We start from the raw sequence: 22,574 nt of genomic DNA, 5'->3' as shown, positions 1-22,574 counted from the left end.
GTTGTCAGCACTTATGACTGAGACACAGAAGAATTTACCCAGATAAAACAAGTTTTTTTCCTTAAAAAAAAGTTTAAAAAAAGACTTCATCAACATCAAGCTATGAAAGCTACTAGAGGAAAAGTCTTCTAGTCAGAGAACAGCACAAAGAAAACTGCAAGAGAAGAGCATGGCTCATTTAAAGAGCTGAAAGTAAACAAGTAGCATTTTAGTATAGGAATCAAGGGGAAGACTGGCAAGAGAAGGAGCTGGCAGCAAGACAGGCAAGGGTCAGATCAACTAAGGACACATGACAATGGTGGTCTTTGTCTGAAGAAAGATTAAATAAAAAGGCACGGATAAAAAAAATATTAAAAAAAAAGGCACGGATAGAAATTTTTTAAATCACTATTGCTACGAAGCGAAGAACAGATTAGAAAGGTTCAAAGAATTCCCACATAAGGTGATTTATATGAGGGTTAGTAGAGTCAAGATGAGAACAGAACAGAATGGAGGATTTAGGAGTAAAATAAGTTTGGAGAGTGCACTGGGAATGGGAGGTGAAAATAAAGAGTATCTAGTACATGTATCTGGCTGGTATAAAGGTGTAGATAGTGGCAATACTATCTATCTTTGTAGTTGGAAATGAAAATGCACATAATTCAGAAGTTGCCAAATTCCAAGTATCTGTTATTTGTAAGAACCAAAAATCTGCCTTTTCTTAGGGCTTATCATCTTCACCTTTTTTCACACTATTGCTAAGTACTTGTCAGTGCTAGTAATCACTTGGACAATCTGCCAATCCTCTTAGCTTTCTCAATGACACTCTGGATCCCATCTGTCATTTCTCTTCCTCTGATTCTGAAGATTTTTGATAGATCTAGAGATATCCTCTTAAGGCCAACTATTGTGTCTATAAGGATACAACTTAAATTTCTAATCTTCCATTGTAGGCTACAAAAAGGAATGAAGAATGTCTAATATGCACTGCTCTAGATCCCTGGTAAATGAATCAAAATATGAAGTGCAAAATAGGAGCAAGATCTGGTAACACCTGTCATCCTGAGATAGAAGCCAACTATGAGTTCAAGACCACCCTGGGCTGCACATGGCAAGAGCCTATTGCAAACAACAAAAAGGACAAAAAAAAAAACCAAACAACAACAACAAAAACAAAACAACATCAGCAAGATAGGGAGTGCCACTGACAAGCCTAGAAAAGTGAGCAACACATAGTCTCCAAAATCAGTTTGTGTGTTTTTCCCTTAGAGCAAGCCAATGAGCCCAGGGACTCCAGCATACTACACATTACAGCTGAGGTAAACTGATAGCCAGTTCCATTATTTCAAGCAGGTTTCACGCAGGCCGTGGTGGTGCATGCCTTTAATCCCAGTACTTGGGAGGCAGAGGCAAGCAGATCTCTGTGAATTCGAGGCCAGCCTATCGTCTACAGAGCAAGTGCCAGGAGAGGCTCCAAAGTTGCACTAAGAAACCCTGTGTCAAACTTCCTCTCACAAAGAAAGCTAGTTTTACAAGAAGATAGTTTATCCCCTAGAGCAAACCCAATTTGGCCTTTGGGGAGCAATGTTGGATACTGTTAAAACAACAGAATTTAAACTAGTATTAACTAAGTTCTTTTATAAGTAAACTGAACCCTAAATCCCTGTAATTACACCTCAGGAATAAAAAAGCTGAAAATGAAAAGGAGAGGGGGGTGCACAGAAACTAGTCACACACTGTAATGGTCTGTTCTGTCCCTTTAAGAGATAAACCCTACCCACTCCCTCCCACCACCGAGGGCAGGCAGATCTTCCTTCTGCTTCCAGCCTGAGCTCTCAACCTTCTTTCAATTAATCCCCCAAAGAGGCAGCTTCTGCCTTACTCCCTTCTCCCCACTTCTCCCCTTCCTCCCTGTTTCTCTCTCTCTCAGCTCTTCCTCTTTCCCTTCCATAACCCACTAAATAAATATCCAACCTCACTGTGCATGACAAGCCTATCTATGTCTCTGTCTCTCACCCACAGCGTGGCTCTCTGCCCTGGACCAGCTGCCTTTTGGGGGACCTGTGGCATGGTCCAAGGTATACCTATCTGCCTTGGTCTCTCACCCACCACGTGGCTCCCTGCCTATGCTGTCGGCCTGAGACTCACAGGCTACTCGGGGGCTCCGTGTCTGGGATGGCTGCCTTCGTTGCCCACTGTGGTCTCAGAACCCGCTGACTGCTGCAGCCACTTGGGGAATGGTGCCGTTTTACTTAAACCATATCATTGGTGCCAAAACCCAGGAGGCTCTCCCACCCCTCTCCTGGGGTCAGGATCCAGAATTGGGTATTTTTTCTACAACAACCACGAGTTCCATCTGCCTGAACACCAATCTCTATGCACACCAGCAGCTTCAGTGGTGAGTTTTTCCCTTCCAGCTCCCAAAAAGCCTTCACAGCTACAATTGAGCCCTTCGCTGCTTTCCATAACTAAAACCATGATCAGACAACCTGGGGTTGGTCCTCCTGAGCTAGCACTGCACACACTGTGCGGTGCATTCAATTAGGGGGCCCAAGGTCCCTCAGATTTTTCTTTCTTCTTTTTCTTTTCTTTTGGACCACTCATAAGTGGTCCCCACCGTGAGAGACTGCACAGGGCGGCCTCTAGCCTTGCTGGCTTCTGAGTCACCTATACCGGAGCTAGTCAGACTTTAACACTCTGCTTTTAGAGAAAGGACGTTCTTCTATAGCCCCTGTGGTGTTTTTCACGTTTTGAACTATGGTGTAAACCCTCAAACTATGCTTCACTGGCCTCCTGCAGGTTCCGCTTTTCCTCAACTACCTGGTTATAAAACCAACAAGATTGGTTGGATCCATGAGGCAGCTGTTTTCAGTTCTAGCCTTTGCTCCCCACCATGGCATGTGGTGCGCCGGCTCGGCAACATGGTGGATCATGCCTCTAGGTCTCTCTTATTATTATGTTTAAAACTCCCTTGGCTTTTTCCATACAATACAATATGTGACCATTCCATACAATATGTGACCACTGCCATTTTGACTGAGGTCAGGAGACCTTACCACCATCTTAACTGAGGTCAGGTTACTTCATCGCCATCTTAACTGAGGTCAGGTGACTTTGCTGCCATCATAACTGAGAGCCAGGTCAGGTGACCAGTCCATCTTTACTGAAGTATACCCTGCCTGGTCCCCTGGTTTACTTATGTTTTTGTCTTTAAAAATACACCTATGTTTACTATTAAACGTTATAATTGTTTGTCCATTGTATCTCATTTTAGACTACAAAAACAATACATCTCATGTTTAAATTGGTATGGACTTTTAAATCTCTTAATTCAACCCTGCTTTACTTGTTAAAATGACAGCCAGTACAGGTAAGCTCAAACTCAGCTCTGCAGGTAGATTCTATACTGTAGCTATAACTCATTTATACCTGGTAAACAGCCCTCAACTGCTCAGAGATCTGGGGAATATGACATTTAAATATTTAATTATTAAAAAACTTTTTGTAACAAAAAGAGACAGGTTGGCTCCTAGCAGCACTCTATCTCCTCCAAAGAAGATAGAAGACAAATGGGCACAAAACGTCCATCCACAATTTGCTTCAACTGCCAAGCACTGGACAAAACTGCCTTTCATCTAAACTGAGGATATCCGGACCATGGACAGAATCACTGGAATCGACAGCCTAGCTGCTCAGGTCAAGGTACACCTATTTTCCTACAGATTTTTTAGCCCACAGCATTTTCTGGAGCCTGGCAAGTCCTGCACCAAACAGCAAAAGAAATTACGACCCTCAGTGACCATGGAGGACCCTGAAGAGTAGCTGTAGATGCCAATCAAGTAAGTTCTCTGTTGTTTTTTAATCAATAACTCAAGTAAAATTTTATCCTTCTCAGAGATCCCTGATGCAGTGTGACAGCTGAGAGGTTTTGTCAGTTTAAAAGGATAGCCTCACCAAAAAAAATTTCAGTAAAATACAAATACAAGTTATTAAGGTGTGTACCTGCAAGTTATAAAGGTATGAGGACAAATACAAGTTATCAAATTTCTCTCTCACGCTGCCTTTCATAGTCTTAAAAATACTTTTTGTGTGCAAAAAAATCTGTCACAGTCATTCTGATACAAATACACTACTGTCTAAAACTTACGTTTTCATAAGCCCAAAAACTTCTTGTGAGTTTCAGGGAGCCGAATTATAGGATGCACCTTAAACAAGTCAGATACACCCCTTTCATTTCAAAATTTGGTCCTACAAAATTTTTTTTTCCCCTAAACTTATTAACTTTGTCCTCTGTTCTGCCAAAACTTTAAACAGGTGTAAAAGACAACAGACATTTCCACACCAAAAACACCAGACAGGAGCAAAGAGACCACCTACCCCAGAATGTGACTAGCACCCAGTTTTCTCAGGTTATCCCCACACCAAGACGATGCCACAAATAAGCAGGAATTAGTCTTGAGAATATGCCAACCCAATTCCTTTAGCCTATTGTGCCTAACCTCCCACCATTATACTATAAAAAAGAGATGAAAATGTAATGGTCTGTCCTGTCCCTGCAAGAGCCACCCCACCCACTCCTTTCCCCACCCACTGCGGAGGCAGGCAGCTCTTCATTCCTGCCTGCAGCCCAAGCTCTGTCTTCCTTTCCTTCTCTTTCCCAAAGAGGTAGCTGCTGCTGTGGCTTCTCTCCTCTTCCCTGCTCCTCCCTCCCTTCCCTCCTCTCTCTCTCTCTTCCCTCCTCATTTCCCTTCTCTCCTTTCCCCTCCATAACCCACTAAATAAATATCCAACCTCACTCTGCATGGTCTGTCTGTCTCTTACCTGCTGCAACTACGGCTCCTCGTGGGACCAGCTGCCCTGCTGATGGCCCGCTGTGGTCTCTTACCCATTGCAAGATTCCCGGCGTGGGATCTGCTGCCCGTCGTGGCCAATGGGCCACTTGGGGAACAGTGGTGTTTTATTTTTACCATCACACACATGACGAAGAATTCCCAACAGACAAAATTAATAATTTTTTTCCAAACTAGAATTAGATTTAGTTCTTTCCTGGGTCTTTGTTACAAATGAAAAGAACCACCAAGAGACACAAATGAATCAAAATTCACATGCACACAAATTTACTGTACTTGGCACATGTAAAGGAATTCACCTTAACAAGACCATTCCATGATAAAATATCACAGATTGTCCCTAAGAAAATAGTATCTACATTTAAGCTTGAAGGAGTGAAAAACAAATGATACTGTTGCAAATCTAAATCGGGCACCTTGGACAATGCTACTAACGGAAGCTTTCGATCAACACCATGAACACAAGACTTTCTCAAACAGATATGCCTCTGAGATAGCTCAGCGTGGACAACTGTTTCCAGTCTGATGATGTCAGCATGATAACCTAAGATAGACTCCCAGAAAACACATAAAAATGGAAGGAGAAAACCAACTTCACCAACTTATCCTCTGATTTTATTTACAGCCATCAAGTATGCATACCCATTAGTACCATATGCACACACTAAAGTAACTTTCAAAATGTAGAAATCTTGATCAAAAATCTAACCTATTTTTATTTGAATAATAATACAGTTTGCAAAAGGAGACTAGGGTTAAAGAGACAGCTCAACAGTTAAAAGCACATTTGTTGCTCTTGTACAGGACCTGGGTTAGGTTCCCAAGACTCTCAAGTGGTTGTGTCTTTAACTCGAGTTCCAGGGGATATGATGCCCTCTTTTGTCCTCCACAGGCACTGCACACAAATAGTATGCTTAATAGAATGCATGAAAAACACCAATATGCAGAAAAATGAATCACTTTAAAAAGAAAACTAAAGTAACAATTTCAAAACCCAGTAACTCAGTACAAAGAAATTAAATAATGCTAATTATAGCATAATGTTTTCCCATAGCATAAAGAAATGTGATGGGGGGGGGTCGGAGAGATGGCTCAGTGGTTGAGAGCATTGGCTACTCTTCCAGAGGTCCTGAGTTCAGTTCCCAGCATCCACATGGTGGCTCACAACCATCTGGAATGAGATTTAATGTTCTCTTCTGGTGAGCAGGCATACACGCAGGTAGAACACTACACACACAATAAATAAATAAATAAATAAATAAATAAATAAATAAATAAATAAGAAATATAATGAAAAATATATTTTTATTTTATTTTATTATATATAAATAATATATTTATTTTATTTATATATATATTTATATATATTTATAAATATTATATTTATAAATATATTATAAATATATTATATATATTTATAAATATATTATATATAAATAAAATATATTTTTATTTTATCATGGGCTTTTATGTTGGCATTATTTTATTCCTAAACTCAACTATTCACTATTGTTTATACACATAAAAATATAATTTTGTATATCAATGTTCTAAAATTTGGCTTTTTAAATACTCTCCTATATCATTTAAGCTCCTTCATCATAGGTAGTGAAAGCATGAATTGACACTTACCTGATTAGACTTTTCTACTGTACTACTAGGAACCTCAGTGGTGTCCTTCACAAAAAAGTTGTCTATAATATGTCTCTCAGCACATTCTTGACTGCAAACTGGGCATCGAATGACTCCAACTGGGAAAGACAAAATTGAATTTGAAGTTTAATATACTGAGATTACCGCACCTCATCTAAACTGTAACTGGATAGGGTTTTTATTACTAATATTTTAAACTTCATATTTTCTAAATTCATAATTTATGTATGTATATATACATATGTATACACACAAAACATATATAGTATATATATTAACTAACTGCACTAAAAGTTGCATAAGCCCTTTTAATTTTAACTGACATGCCCAACAGCTTTTGTTTTCACAGATCAGCAACTTCCTCTCACTGTTTTTCAAACAGTGTATTCGAGATAAGGTCTTGATGGGTCATCCCTGTATCCAATGTCACATATGTTTTTTACAGAACAAGGACTCTGGGTCTCTCCAGACCTACAGAACCAGAATTTCTGGAAGAATTACAATCTTCTCTGTTTAAAGCTCCCACAAACAATTAAGAAACATTATTTTGTGTTTTCCTTGAACAGATACAAACTGCTTCTATGGGGAAAATGTCCTATCTCGTTGATACATGTAATACATACAATGCACTGACCTAATAGAGACTTAAAGAATCTCCAAAATATTCAGATACTTATGGTTTGGACGTGAAATTTCCCCTACAAACTTAGCTGGCAGCACAAAAAACAAAACCCATCTGAGATTCTAAGTCTGACCCTCAACTGAAGCAAATAAAAAAATCTACACACACACACACACACACACACACACACACACACACACACAATTTAAATTGACTATGCTCCTCCACCAGAGTCACAGGCTACCTAACAAGACTAGTACTAGGCATGAGAACCCAGTTTGAGTTGTCGGTAAGGGGGTCTTCTAAGACACTTACCAAACAATACATGGTATTCCTGTTGCCCTTGCTCCAGTACAGAGCTTGAAGACAAGTCCCTATTGCTGAACACACTATGTACTTGGACACAAGACTAGGATGGAAACTGTGTCTGGTATTGGAAACCTAGCCAACTATCTAGGGTGAGATGAGGCCATGGACCTTAGAGGAGAACGTATCACCATCACTTTACTAAGTCAGCATGATCCCTAACTGCACTCTAAATATTTATCCTAACACCCACAGATAAGCATAGCTCTTAACGTCCATCAAGAAATTTCTCTTTACAACATACAGGAGACAGAAAACCACAACTAGTTAAAATTCCGAGAACAAGTGATCATGGGGTACCTAGCCATGACTCAGGAAACACTGTGGAAGAGCGGGCAAAAAGAGCGTATGAACTAGAGAATGAGAAAATTGGTTGTGAGCATGTATCTCTTAGAAATGACAAAGTGAAAGAATTATGACTGACTAAACAAGACCTAAAATAGACTAGTACAACACCAGACATGCTAACATGGAAGGGGGAAATCTCATAGGGACACGCCTACAAACCAAGAAATACAGACAGGCAACTAAGGCAGGCTCAAGACAGAAGAAATAGTTTTTCCCTGGGGATGATGCACCTAAATGGTTACCTAATTCCAAGTGGTCGGCACTGAAATCATACAAGTAATACTAAATGGACTTCGCAGGTATATTTGTATATTTAGGATATTGTGTGTGTGTGTGTGTGTGTGTGTGTGTATGTGCGCACGCGCACGTGTGTGCACGCAGAGCTTCCAGAGGGAGTTTTGGGGAAATACATAGGAGAGATTAGAGGGAGGAAAGGAAGGGGAAAAACAATATAAATATAGTAAGCTTACAATACAGTATTTTTGTAAAAATAAGCAAAGCCAGAACTGAATATGCATACCAGAAACATCTATGTATAATTAACGTGAACTAGAAATTAGAAGGAAAACACAAGAACTCTACAAATTGCTGGGATGGCTACTTGTTGCAGGATCTCACACAGTGATCTCTCAGATTGTTATTTATTAGAAAACCCTATTTCTAGTTGTGGTGTGGCTCAACCCTAGCACACACCTTTAATCCATGAACTTTCTGCTTGAAAATTGTAAACAGAATTAAACAAAGTCAACCATAGCTCAAGAGGAAGAGCAACCAACCAGCTGACAGTAAGTGAGCAAAGAAAAAACCAGAGAGTAAAACGGATAGAAAGATGTATAAAGAGATGCACAAGAAGTAGAAGGGAGTGACATTCAGTTTGAGGTTTCTGTTTGAGATGGCAGGAGAAAGGTTGTAGTAATGAGGAGCGGCGGGCCGCGTCCCGCCACCCGGCTCCTGGCTGCCCAGCTAGCTTAGCCCCGAAATAATTACACAGAAACTGTATTCATTTAAACACTGTCTGGCCCATTATATCTAGCCTCTTCGTGGCTAACTCTCACATCTTGCTTTAACCCACATCTAGTAATCTGCATATCACCACGGGGTCATGGCTGACGGGGAAGATTCTAACCTACATCCGCCTCGGGTTGGAGAATCATGGCCTCTGCCTGACTCTGCTCTTCTTCCCAGCATCCTCTTCTATCTACTCTTCCTACCTAATTTTCTGCCCTATCAAAAGGCCAAGGTAGTCTCTTTATTCAACCAATGAAAGCAACACATAGAAAAAAGACCCTCCTACACCAAAAGGTAGCTTTCTTTCACTGAAAAGGAAGGTCAGTTGGGTGCTTTCTCTGCCTCTCTGAGCTAGCAGGCTTTCACCCTGGTATCTAGTTCCCAAGTCTTTACCAGTGTAAAATGGAACAATTGAGATTTAGTCAAAAACAACATTTGGCACTCAAACGTATGGCAAGACCACACAGTTATCATACCAACTACAAACAAACTGAGAACACATCAGATTTGACAAGACACCTGGGAAATCCTAAAGGAGAGGGTTAATAATATTAAAAGGAAAAATCTTTCCCACATTAAGGATGGGTAATATAATACAAGGCATTAGGGCCTTTAGATGACTTGAAAACAGAAACAGAAAATGAAAAGATAAAGTAATTTAACTGAGATTGATATACTAACAATTATAATTACTATCAGGTAATTCATATTTCATCCTTAAGTCAGTGGGTTTTGTTTTAAATATGTAAAATGGTGATAACATACATACCTTAGGAAGACTTATAAATAAAAATAAGAATACTCACAGAGGAAGTTAATAAGAACCTACCATGCCATTGCATGATAAAACTGAAAAAGGGAGGCCCAAGGTTGTTAGAAAACTAACCTTAGATTATTTAGTTACTATACAAGAAGGACCAGCAGACAATAGGCACACATAAGGTTATAAAGAAGTTAAAAGGAATACTATAGAAGTATTAGATTTAAGGAAATTTAAGGAAGCAGTTATTAGCATGCACTCAACCTTTGTGAAACAGATATTAAATTCATGGACAACTAAAAATAGAATTATCCCCGAGGACTGTAAAGACTTGAAAACAGTGATATTGGAAGCTGGTCCTCACAATGGTGCATATGGTAGAAAGAGAAGGTTAGGACTACAGAGCAATGAGACAGTGGTAGTGGTAGTAGTATTTCCTAAGATCAGTTTTTAGATGAAGGTCAATAAGCTGAACAGAGACAGCTTGAGGATCACACCTTGGTGCTATATTGTTTACAAGTTTTAAATGCTTAAGACAAGACTAAAGAATCAGGAAAGAGGTCTGAGTCATTTACTAAAATTATACAAGGCCAAAGGAAGCCTTCACTAATTTTTTTTAAACGAAAACTAACCTCAGATGTAAATGGAATAGTATCAGAATCAGAAGTTAGACAAATATTAATAGAATCTTTGATTATTGAAAATGCTAATTTAGAATGCAAAAGAGTGATTAGGCCTTTAAAGGCAAGATGAGCACCCATAGAAGAATGGATCAGAAATACAGCTGATATTGAACCCCATATACTTTTAATGATGATACTTGGATATGAGTACTGTTTTATAAAAATACCAAGAAAAATCAAAATGGTAGGTTTTAATTGTGGTAGAAAAGGTCATCTGAAAAGTACAGGCAAGGTGCTCCTAGAAACAATTTTTATTCTAGAAGTAATTCAAACAGAAGGCCCCAGAGCAGGTGGAACAGGCACCTCTACAAAAACAGATAAAAGTATAATAAAAAATATCTGTTATAATTGGATAGCTAATGGCTACCCAAAAGGATTCCCTTTGTAGTTTGTACAACTACAAATGGTGAGACGGCATGATAAGGCCACTGGAGTTCATAAAGTCAGAAGGGGGACTTGGAGGAAGTTTAACGATCCTGACTTCTTTTTGGTTCCCACTTGCTGATCAAGGTAGATGAGTAATTTCTGTTTTACGACATATTCTTACCCTGATTGTCTTACCACAGGTACAAGGCAATGAAATCTACTACGGCCTGAAATCTATAAAACTATAAGCCAAATCTACCTGGCTACACCCCTATCCTCCTCCGGCAGCATTCCCTGTCATTTGCCTTATCATCTTACCTTTATCATTTTATCTACCTATGTTTTTATTTAGTGCCTGGCAATCCCAAGCAGAACATAACCACCATAAAGACAGAGGTATTTTGCCTGTTTAGTTCACTGATAATACAAAAAAACTCTATAAATGGGCCTGGCACATAGTGTTCAATAAGCATTTGTTGAGTAAATGCACAATTCCCTTTGTGCAAAACACATACCTGTTATCCACAATAAAAAAAGTCACTGAGAAAAATCATACTCTTATCTGTAGATATGTCCTAAGAATGCCAACAGCATTTTACATAAAAGGCCTTCCTTATAACAGTCTAAACGTCTACAAAGTAGCAACAAGTTCCTACTTTGTAGCAACACATTCAAAAAGTTAGACAGCTAGACAGGAGCAAAATAAACACAAATGGAACAAGCAAATCAGTACAATCAAAAGGAAAAATTTTAAGTATGTAGGACTAGTAAAACTAGGAGAAAAACTCAAGTGATAATAATTAACAAAAAAAATACTGATAGTGATTAAGTCTAGAAAGAAAGCAGAGCCTTTCAAAGATAATCAGTTCTTTCCTGAAGTAAATAAAGATCTTCTGAGTCCCAAGAAAAGAGGCCTTATCGAAGTCAAAGACTTGCCAGCTTCTGTGTGAGCTCTTACTTGGATCCTGGAAGAGTCCTTTACTAAATCAGTTCTAGTGCATTTAGTGTTACTATAACTTATTCATGGTCACACACTCTAAATGGGAAATTTGTGATTCGAATCCTGCCTGATAAGTATTTAAACAGACAGATGCCAAAAGCTCCTGGGTGCAAAACTAAGCAAACAAAAACAAACAAAAAGCTAAGACATTTCATATCATACAGTAAATATAGTTAGTGTTGGGCTAAAATAAGTCTATTAGACACACCTAGGAAGGTGGGGAAAACAGCTTATTTTTAAGGAGATATTTAAAAAAAATCACACAGTCAAGGAATAAAATGTCATCATTTTAGAGAAATCATAAAGAACTCTTTACCAACATCTAACATTAAGAATGTAGAATATATTTTTAAAACAAAGTAAATGAGAAAGTACTTGCTTGTTAAATTGTAACTAACAGTATTTTTTCTAAATTCTAAAACAAAACAATGCAAAATGTTTTTGCTGTTCTTTGTCCATTTAAAGTTTCTGTGTTTACTAGAATTACAAAGCATGTTACAGGTCATAAAACATGACTGATGACTGCTATCAGGAAGTGTATTTACAATCAACTTTCATTCTTTTTTCTTATAAATTATTTAAGCTTCTGGATTCTGAGATGTAGGACTTGCTGTCTCACTTGTAGTCTTTTTGGTCTTAGCTCTAAATATAAGATTAATGCAAAGTTTATAATTTTACTTTGTATGCCATGAATGGTTAGCATATTTTTGCTCACTTCTATAAAAGAGATGTGGATTTTAAGGTCTAGTTACATGGACCAGATCACATGACATGAGAATGATCAGAGACAGATCATCCCTAGTCAAGAAATACAAACTCCAATATCTATGGAGAAAAAGGATCTAGTGTATAAACTACAAGTTAGTGATCTGTACTTGGTCCATCATACATTAATGGCTTGCTACCAAGATACAATCCTCATCAAAGAAAGATCACATGTCAGTGATGAGGATATGGTAAGAAATGTATTATTAGGCAACTACTTCGTGCTGTTAACCACAAAAGAGTATATTTAAAGTAACTAAGATGGCTATAAAATTACTGTAGTACAATCTTATGGTATCATCATTGCAGTCCATCTGTTAACTGAATGAATTATGTGGTCCCTGTCTATCAAAAGACTCAAATAATATCTACAGAAGCATACATTTAAAAAATCAAGTTTTTATGGGTATGAGTACTTTGCCCAGATGTACATATGTGCATCACATGTGTAAAGTACATGCAGAGGCCAGAAGAGGGTATCGGATTCTGTGGAACTGCAGTTGCAGATGGTTCTAAGCCATGGATGGGCGCTGAGAACTTCCAGAGCAGCAAGTGCTCATGGCTGGATCTCTCCTATATTATTTTCTTAAGATGCTGAGGACTGAATTCAAGGCCTCACATATGCCATCCAAGTGCTCTGCTAATAAGTTACATACCATTAGCCCAGAAACCTACTTTTTACCAAGCACACACACATACAAATGTACAATAGAGATACATTTAGACATCTGTTCAGGAGAGTTAGCTATTGAGGTGAATTTGGACAGAGGCATTTCTTTCTCATCTGTAGTTCTTAGTGTGTTAGGGATAGAATATCTTGATATGAGGAGTTGACTGGAGCAGCCAAATCACTGTCCCTGTTGTCTTGGAAATAGGATAGCCTTCAGTGCTTTAATCCCAATGAATACTGTTGCCATTAGGTTATATAACCCAGGGTAGCTGCATGCTTTCTGTAGCTCCTCACTTGCAGTACACAAACAGGACTTCATCTGCCTTGGACAGCTTTCCTAGGCCTTGAAGGTCTGGTTGGCAATGGATACTTAGCTTCTCCTGGTCCTTTTGATGTCTACTTTGAGTAATAAACTTCCATCACGTAACTTGTATATATGTTCTGTCTCACTGGACTAAATAAGTAGTAAAAATACAGTTTGGGGCTGGAGAAATGAGTCATTGGGTAAGAGCATGTACTACTCTTTGAGGGGATCTGACTTCAGCACCCACAACTGTCTGTAACTTCAGTTCCAAGGATTCAATGCCCTCTTCTGGTCTCCATGGGCACTGTACTCATGTGTGCAAAAAAAATACTCTGAGACACACACACACACACACACACACACACACACAATTAAAAGTAATGGAAACAATGAAGCAGAATGAGATTAAAAACATATACACATAGAATACAGAACAAATTTAAATCAGAATTTTAAAAAGAAATATAATGGGCAAGGATTTTATAGAAAAGAAAAAATTCTGAAGTTTCCAAGATGAGTGAATCCAAAGTAGAATAAATAGATGTAATATGCTAAAACTGAAACAAAGACAGAGAAATGAGTTATCATGAAAGAAAGACAAGCCTCTTAGCTACAACAAAGGGCGTCAGAAGACAAGAGAAAGCTATGACCCCTCAACTACCACCACCACCAAAAAAAAAAAAAAAAAATTGCCCAGTCAGGCCGGCATATGGCACGTGCCTATAATCTCAGCAAGCAGGAGGTACAGACAGGAGGATCCAGATTTCAAGGCTAGCCTAGGCCACAAGAAACAGTCTCACACATATACACACACATGCAAGGAAAAGAAAGAAAAAAAAAACAAAAACAAGGAGGGGAGATCCGAAGGAGAGGAGATCCAAAACTAAGCAGATATATTGTTAAATACTGTATAAAATGTAGTACTTGAAAATTACTGTGATAAGCAAGTCTTGATATAACATACTTGATAATAAAATCCAATGATAGGTTACCAATCTAGCAAACTTTAAGGTTACTAAAATCATCTACTTTTAGACTTCACTTTTTAAATTGATTTTCATTGAGCTCTACATTTTTCTCTGCCCCTCTTCCTGCCTCTCCCCTCCCCATCAACTCTCTCCCACGGTTCCCATGCTCCCAATTTACTCAGGAGATCTTTAGACTTTACTTTTTCATGTTACATTTGTTTATGCTGTAGAACATTTGTTTAATGATATAAAGATGTGCTGCATTATTTTATGTTGCATTTGTTTAATTCTGAAGCTGTGTTACTTTGTCTGTCTAAAACACCTGAATGGCCAATAACTAGCTAGGCAGGGCTGGCAGGAAGACAGAATAAAAAGGAGGAGAGATCTGGGAAGAGAAGAAGAAAGAGGAGAGGAGGACACAAGGGAACAGTCACCCAGCCACCCAGTCAGTCATGGAATAAGAATGAAAGTAAGATGTACAGAAGTAAGAAAAGGAAAAGGCCCAGAGGCAAAAGATAGATGGGATAATTTATATTAAAAGCTAGCAAAAAATAAGTCAAGCTAAGTCCGGGCATTCATAAGAAAAACTAAGCCTCCATCTATATGTACTTATTTGGGAGCTGGGTGGCAGCCCCCCCCCAAAGAACAAAGAGGGGGAAACAAAAAACAACAGAAAAAAAGAAACAAACCAACAACCCAACACCACTTTACTTCTCTTTGAGTAACTATTTTCATTAATTGGTTTATTAAACCATTTCTTATATATTTTCTATTTTATCTAATACCTATTTTTTCTGTTTTGCAAAAGTATTTTTCTTACACAAAAAGTAACTACCTACTGTATATACTACATTGCTGCTTGCTCCTGTTCACTTAATATATTATGGTGGTTCATTTCCTATCAGTTTTGTTAGCCTCTTCCCACACACTCACATTGGGTAATTTTATCTGGGTTATACAGCACATATCTCCTCTAATGGATTACTTTTCATCTTCTGATTACAGATGAGAATAACTGTCTACATATCACTTTAGACTCATGGCAGAAGAGTTTTTAAAATAGACTCCTAGAAGTAGGTTTATGGGTCAAAAGATAAAAGGATCACCAACATTTCAAAATCCATCAAATGATCCCTCATTATAAATGCATGCTATCTAGTTTCACAAAGTCTGAGAGTATGCAGATAAACTTTTGGATTGCTGGCCAAAAGGTAAAAAGAGTTTTCTTGGTATAGTAGATCTTAATGGATGTAATCATTAAAGCTTTAACATTTTCTCAAAATAGTCATTTGGCAGGTCAGAGAGCTTGGTGAATTCAAGGTTAGCCATGCTAACATAGTTGAAACCTTTTTGGGGACTGGGGGATGTGGGGGTAAGAAGAGGACAGAGAGAAGAGAAACTAGAATCTGAGCTCTCTTTGTGAGATGGAAACATGGCACTTTAAAACTGTCCAAGAGTCGACAAAGACATACAAGTACCTCTTCCTTTAAGGGAACTCAAATGGGTTCAACACCCATTGATATATTTTTAACACAATCCCTACAACTAAGACTCAGAGAACACTTGAGACGAGGGGGCAGAAAGATTCTAAGAGTAAGAGGATCAGGTCATCTGCTGGCAACTTACTAAAAAACAAAACAGAGTAATCTAAATAGACCGATCAATCACAGAACAAGTTTCAAGAACACTGATACATATGGAAATACTTTTTGTAAAGATGGGAGGGGTCATCCTTCCCAGTGATATAAAGGCACTTGCTACCAAGCCCAATGACCTGTGTTTGATCCCCTGTATCTATATGGTAGGAGTGAACTCACAGGTTATCTCTTGACCTCTATATGCATGCGTTGGCTTATACACACAAAAGCAAGTATAATTTTTTAAATGCAATCAAGTACTTAGATGTCAGACGCCCTTCCCCTAGAGGTAATTGTTTATAGATCTTTGCTGATAAGTGAACTGACTAAGGTAATGCTGTCTTGTCCTAATGCTGTGTCTGCCTGGATACTTCTCATCCTTCCACCCCTACTTCAATAATCACATACTCCTTGGTAGTGCTTTGAGACTATCTATGACCCTGACCATGGTCCAGATGCATTAACCAAAATAATGTCTCTGAAAGTGAAAACAAACTAAAATTAACTAGAGGAAGTGCAAATCAAAAATTTGTGTTGTGTCTGGAAAATACTGCTTAGCTCTGCAAATAGACAGATGTTACAAGGTTATTCTAATCCCTCTCAGAACAGAGGTCATTCTGGAGGTATTTAGCCTACTCTTGGCCTGGCCATTATTAAAGGACTCTTACACTCGTACTGGCTTAATTAGCATGGTTGTAACTATCTCATGTGGATCATTTCACTAAAGTTGTCTGAGTTCTTAAGGAAAAAATATACATTCTTCTTTTCCCACACTGACCGAAATCCCAAGCTTGCTTGATCTGACACCTGGCATTCTCATGCCACCAGCAACACCACCCCTCCATCATGCAGTTTCTTGTGGCCCTCCATCTCTGTCCTTCCTACCTTAAAAAGCACAAATCTCCTCCCAGCAGCTGCTGGCTTGCCTGCTATGAGTTCCATTCTGAGACTGTTCAATTTTTTTTAAAAAAAAAATCTACTTGAAACTAAGAACCAGCAAAAGAAGACCCTAATTCCAGTTAACACAATGTTCCTGGAAGAATCGCCTGCATCTGCATTTAAAAGAGCTTGCTAGGGAGTTAAGAATACAGTTCAGTGGTAGAGCGCTTAATATATTTTGAGTCCCAGCACCACTCTCTCCCCTCGCTGCATCCGCTCCCCCCACCCCACACACACAGTATTTGCTGGGCGATAGCTCAGCATGTACAAGAAGAACCCTGGTTTCTTCTTCAACACTGCTGAATCTCTGGCTTGGGTGTAGAATATTCCAGTTGGGCTGGTTTAATCACTTTGGCTAAGGAACCACTCCTAAGAAAATGGGATCACCCCCAAAAAGTGACCCTGATTTTCCCTGTATCAGCACCACAAAAGTAAATACATAATTCTACATAAGGCAGGCAAGGCAGAGCACCTCTGTAATCCCAGAACTTGGGAGGCTGACACAGGACTGCCTAGGCTTTGGAAGCTAGGGAGGAATATATAGTAAGACTCTCTCAAAACAACAAAACTAGATAAAAGTTGCTTACAGATATCACCAAATTAGTACCAAGTTGTCTAGCAGAAATACAAACCTCTTCCAAAATGTTCAGTATCAGCTAGTTTATGAGCACTACACGTGTTCTGTTGAACACGTTTCCTGAAATCTGAAATTCTTCCAGCATTATTTTTTCTCAGATTCACTGCAAGCTTCTACCCTGGGGCTTTCATTACCCTGAGAATTCCTCTGCCTAGCAATATTAACCCAGTTCTCTATATGCTTTATGACACATGAAACTTAAACAGTGTCAAATAACCATTAGTAATAATGTTGAACAATCACTAAACAAACTACAGGATACCATATACTAGAAAAACACAGTAAACAGTTATTTAAAAGTCTATCTAAAAGAGTTCTTTACAAGATGGGAAAACAATCTGTAACAATGTCCATTGGTTATATTTTTAAATTTATTATTGTATGTGTCTATGCACAATGTGTAGGCACATGCGCCATGGGTGTGCATGTGGAGGCTAGAGAACACCCTTGATGCAGTTGGTTCTCTTTCCATCTTTATGTGGGTTCCAAGCATCAACCTCAGGTCTTCACACCTGTGCAGTGTGCCTGGATCCACTGAGCTATCTAGCTGACTCCTGGTAGAATCAATACTGTGATACACTGCATGTTCTTTATTCTTTCTTTTGTTTTCACACCTCTATTGGTAGCTGTTCTTCCACAACATTTTGAAACACAAAGATATATTATTGGGTTTTCTTTTACTCTAGCCCCACGTTAGAATGCCAAAATATTGTTTGTTTTTTACTCTTATTACTCTTTTGGCTTTTGGGGGGGAGTCCACCATCCAGCTCCTAAATAAACCACACACAGAGGCTAATTCTTAATTAGAAATGCCCAGCCTTAGCATGGCTTGTTTCTAGCCATCTTTCCTTATCTCCTCTGGGCATCAGGTGAGGTTTTACAGCCTCTGGGCCTTTTTTTCTTTCTTAACTTCTGTATATCTTACTTTTTCACTCTTACTCCAAGTCTAGGTGCCCCCCCTCCTCTCCTTCTCTTGCTCCTTCCACTTTCCCTCCCAGATTTCTCCTATTTATTCTCTGTGCATGCCAGCCCTGCCTATCTTCTCTCTTGCCTCACTACTGACTTTAATTCTTTATTAGATCATCAGGTGTTTTAGACAGGCAAAGAATCACAGCTTCAAAGTTAAACAAATGCAACATAAAAGAACGCAGCACATCTTTGCATCATTAAAACAAATATTCCAGAGCATAAACAAATGTAACACATCTTAAAATAATATTCTACCACAATAAATTTTCTTTTCTGTCCTTCAGTAGATAGAGCTAAGAAATACACAAACACACTTCATATCTTTCATAAAAGACACTGAGTAGTATAGATTCTCTTGTGCCTCGCTGTTTCCACTTACTTTATTACACCTTGGAATTCACTCCTTAAGAGTCTATAGTAGTGGTTCTCAACCTGCAGGCTGCGATCTCCTTGGGGCTCAAACGACCCTTTCACAGGGGGTCACTTAGACCATCAGAAAACGCACATTTCCTATGGCCTTAGGAAGGCACTGCTCCTCTACCCGTCTCCAGGTGGGTCCACATACATGCAGATATTCCCCCACACAGTACCCAGCATGATGACATCATTGAGCCAGCCCCATTTCATACACCCTAAACAAATACAGGTGTATTTGACAGGGTTGGTGCCATAATGTACTTACTGGGACTAGCCACATGTGTGTAGAAAGCAAAATACTGCGCTGAAAGCAGTTTTGAAGATAAAATGAGACTTCATAAGCTTTAATTATTAGATAAATGTAAAACCATTAACTACTGGCACACGTGCACGCACGCGCACACACCATGTAAACTTAATCTGGATGCGGATGTTGACCAGTCTTTTTATATTCAGCTGTGGTTGATGTGTGACTACTACGGCACTGTGATACTAACAGGTATGTTAAAAAAAAAAAAAAGTTAAAAAAAAGTCCAACACAGAGAACACTAAATTATAGGAAACTTTAATGAACTGTATTGACTGAACTATGCCATGTATTTCTTTTCTATTATTATCATGGGGGCGGGGAGACAGGATTTCTCTGTAGCTTTGGAGCCTGCCCTGAAACTAGCTCTTGTAGACAGGCTTGGTCTCGAACTCACAGAGATCTGCTTGCTTCTGCCTCCTGGGTACTGGGATTAAAGGCATGTGCCGCCGCCGCCACCACCCAGCTATCTTTTGTATTATAGACAGGCTTGGTCTCGAACTCACAGAGATCTGCTTGCTTCTGCCTCCTGGGTACTGGGATTAAAGGCATGTGCCGCCGCCGCCACCACCCAGCTATCTTTTGTATTATTAAAGCTATTGTTATATATTATTTTCACTAGAACACTATCCCATGACAATGGGCCATGTACAGAAGAACGCTAAGAAAACACAGTGAGGGTTTTTTTTACAATATGGTTTTACCTCACCAGTTTCAGCAGGAATTGAGAAACCGCATTGTTATTTGCTGTAAAGTTCTATAAGTTGACTCTATGATGCTAAACTAAAACACCATTTGACAGCAAGCATCTGAGCTTTGCTGGCAAGGATACCAATTATTTTAGCTGCAAAGCTGATGGACTCAAGAAAGCCAGACTTGCCACTGGTGACAAATACCACACAGACAGACACACACACATACACACACACACACACACACACACACACACACACACACACACACACACACAAGGTACCAGCCATTTAAGCTTCATATTTGGTGGCATTCAGAATCAACAGGGCTAAAAAAAACCTTACACCACTGCTAAGGATTTACTGTTGCAGCAGCCAGACATGACTGGAGTTACAACTGGAGACAAATCCGTATACAATCGGTTATGCAATTGAGTGCAATTTCCTTATCTAAGAAAATTGCTTACATGGTTGACATCTTTGCCATCTTGAATGAGTTCTTTTTCACAATTTACCCTCCTCACCCCACCCCTCCACCCCTGAGACAGGGTGTCATTGCTGTCTTGGAACTTGCTCTGTACACCAGGCTGGCCTCGAACTCAGAGATACTTCTGCCTCTGTCTCCTGAGTGCTTGGATTAAAGGGGGCAGCATAACTACCCGGCAGCAATTCATTTTTTATCATCTGGCTGTATTCATGTCTAAAAAGTGCTTCAAACTCTGGTCTTGCTTTTTTTGATTAAATAAATGTGTTTTGAGTTCATCAAGCCCAAAAACACGGTTTAAAACTTATCCTTGGGCTGGAGAGATGGCTCAGCCATTAAAGGCTGGGCTCACAACCAAAAATGTAAGAGTTCGGTTCCCAGCACCCACAGCTGTCTCTACAGTCACCAAAAAAACAACAACAACAACAACAACAAAAAACCTTACTCTTGACAACCATGTCACTTCAGTGTGAAACCGCAGAGCTTTCTTCAGTGCATCCAATTCACTGCACAGTCGCAAAAACAGTCAACTGTTTAAAGTGCTTGCCTTTACAAAATTGACTGAACTTATGATGTTATTCATTACTTCTTGTAACTCTTGTGGCAGCATCTTCGCTGCTAATATTTACCAGAGAATCACACAATGAGTTCTGATGATTTTTGGTGACTTCTTCAGTACTGACATTGAAACCCCGATCCACATCATATCGTAGCATAGCGGAAGCACCATCGGTTCAAACACCACAAACCTTTTCCCAAGAGATGTTAAGCCTTTTTTCTTCCTTTCTTCCTTCCTTCCTTCTTTCTTTCTTTCTTGAATAAGTTAAATTTACTATTGTAAGGACCAAATGTAACATGTCATGATTTGTCTGAGAAGATACAATCATTCAAAATGAAAACTTCAGTTTTGATAAAAAATTAAAATAAAAAATGGATGAAAATGGAATTTACATATTGTCTTATCTTCTTTCTTTGAGGAACACGACACTGAACCAGACAAAAGGATTATAATGATAATTTCTGAGAAAGAACACTTGCACATATTTGCAGATAAAATTCCATTGTATTTTCCAAATCTCCTGATAGCCCATTTGCACTTTCTTCATTTCCAACAACTACCTTTATGAAATAGGGATTTCCAGCTTGTTGGTTATCAGGTCTCAATACAGCAGTAGACTTGCTGTGGAAGATGATCTTCTCTGTGCTCTTGCAAAGACTGCCCTGAGAATTTCTGGTCTGGAGAGAAAAAGCAATCTCAACCTTCTCACTGACATTGGGTTTTTACTTATAGTGCCACAAAATGTAGCAATGTATTTCACTGTTAAGAGTGTTACACTACACCATGTTTCAAGACAAAATCTCATTTATTTATAATTAGAAATAAATATCACAATATATAATTACATATTGTTTTATGATTAATTACTATGTTTTAATTATGTTCAACTTGTAATAATTAAAATACATCCTGCTTATTAGTTATTTGTATTATGATATATAACAATATCAAAATTATAAAGTAGCAACAAGAATAATTTTATGGCTAGGGATCACTACAACAAGAGAAACTGTTTTAAAGGTCCCAGAATTAGTAAGTTTTAGAAACACTGGTTTACAGAGATGATCTTTCATTTTTTATTATCTGTTCAGTGACAGTCACTATTAACAATAGAGCACCATATTTACGGTTTTGTATTTGCATCTTTGAAATTTATTCCTAGAAGTTAAGACTATGCAGTCAACAGAAAATGAATTTTCAATTTTGCTAAATCCCTTTCCATGTGTTTATCACACAGCATTCCTATTGACAATATGGTAAAGTATCTTGCTTTCTTACAGTTCCACACAGTGTTAATGCCAAGATAGAATAGTAGATCTTCTTTGGGGCAAATAGTTTTCTTTTAAATGTAGAACATTAATTTCTTACATATTTCTCTCTCACACACACACATATATATATAAAGTGTTCTATTTTACAAAATATACAACCATAAGATAATTTTATTTTTGCTTGTGTTACTAGGTTTATGCTGCCTTATAAACCAGTTTTGTTTTGTTCTGTTTTTTCGAGACAGTGTCTCATAAATTTCAAGATTGCACTTTCTTTCCTTAGTATCTAAGTTATGACATTCTTCTCTATTTCTTCCAAG

The 22,574-nt window shown here is 38.6% G+C and overlaps 1 protein-coding gene across 4 annotated transcripts in view; it reads right to left on the bottom strand.

Annotated features, from left to right (window-relative positions):
• Window positions 1–22,574, bottom strand: part of Trim24 (tripartite motif containing 24) — a 103,501-nt gene that overhangs the window by 59,346 nt on the left and 21,581 nt on the right. For all 4 annotated transcript variants that reach the window (XM_085683967.2, XM_085683968.2, XM_085683969.2 and 1 more), the window contains exon 2: window positions 6,462–6,580. In XM_085683967.2, coding sequence (XP_085540093.1) covers window positions 6,462–6,580 — 119 coding nt within the window. The remainder of the gene's footprint in view (window positions 1–6,461; window positions 6,581–22,574) is intronic.

The sequence above is a fragment of the Myodes glareolus genome, chromosome 25 (assembly GCF_982192425.1).
Source record: "Myodes glareolus chromosome 25, mMyoGla1.1, whole genome shotgun sequence".
NCBI lineage: Eukaryota > Metazoa > Chordata > Mammalia > Rodentia > Cricetidae > Myodes > Myodes glareolus.
This window is presented reverse-complemented; position numbering and strand designations above follow the sequence as displayed.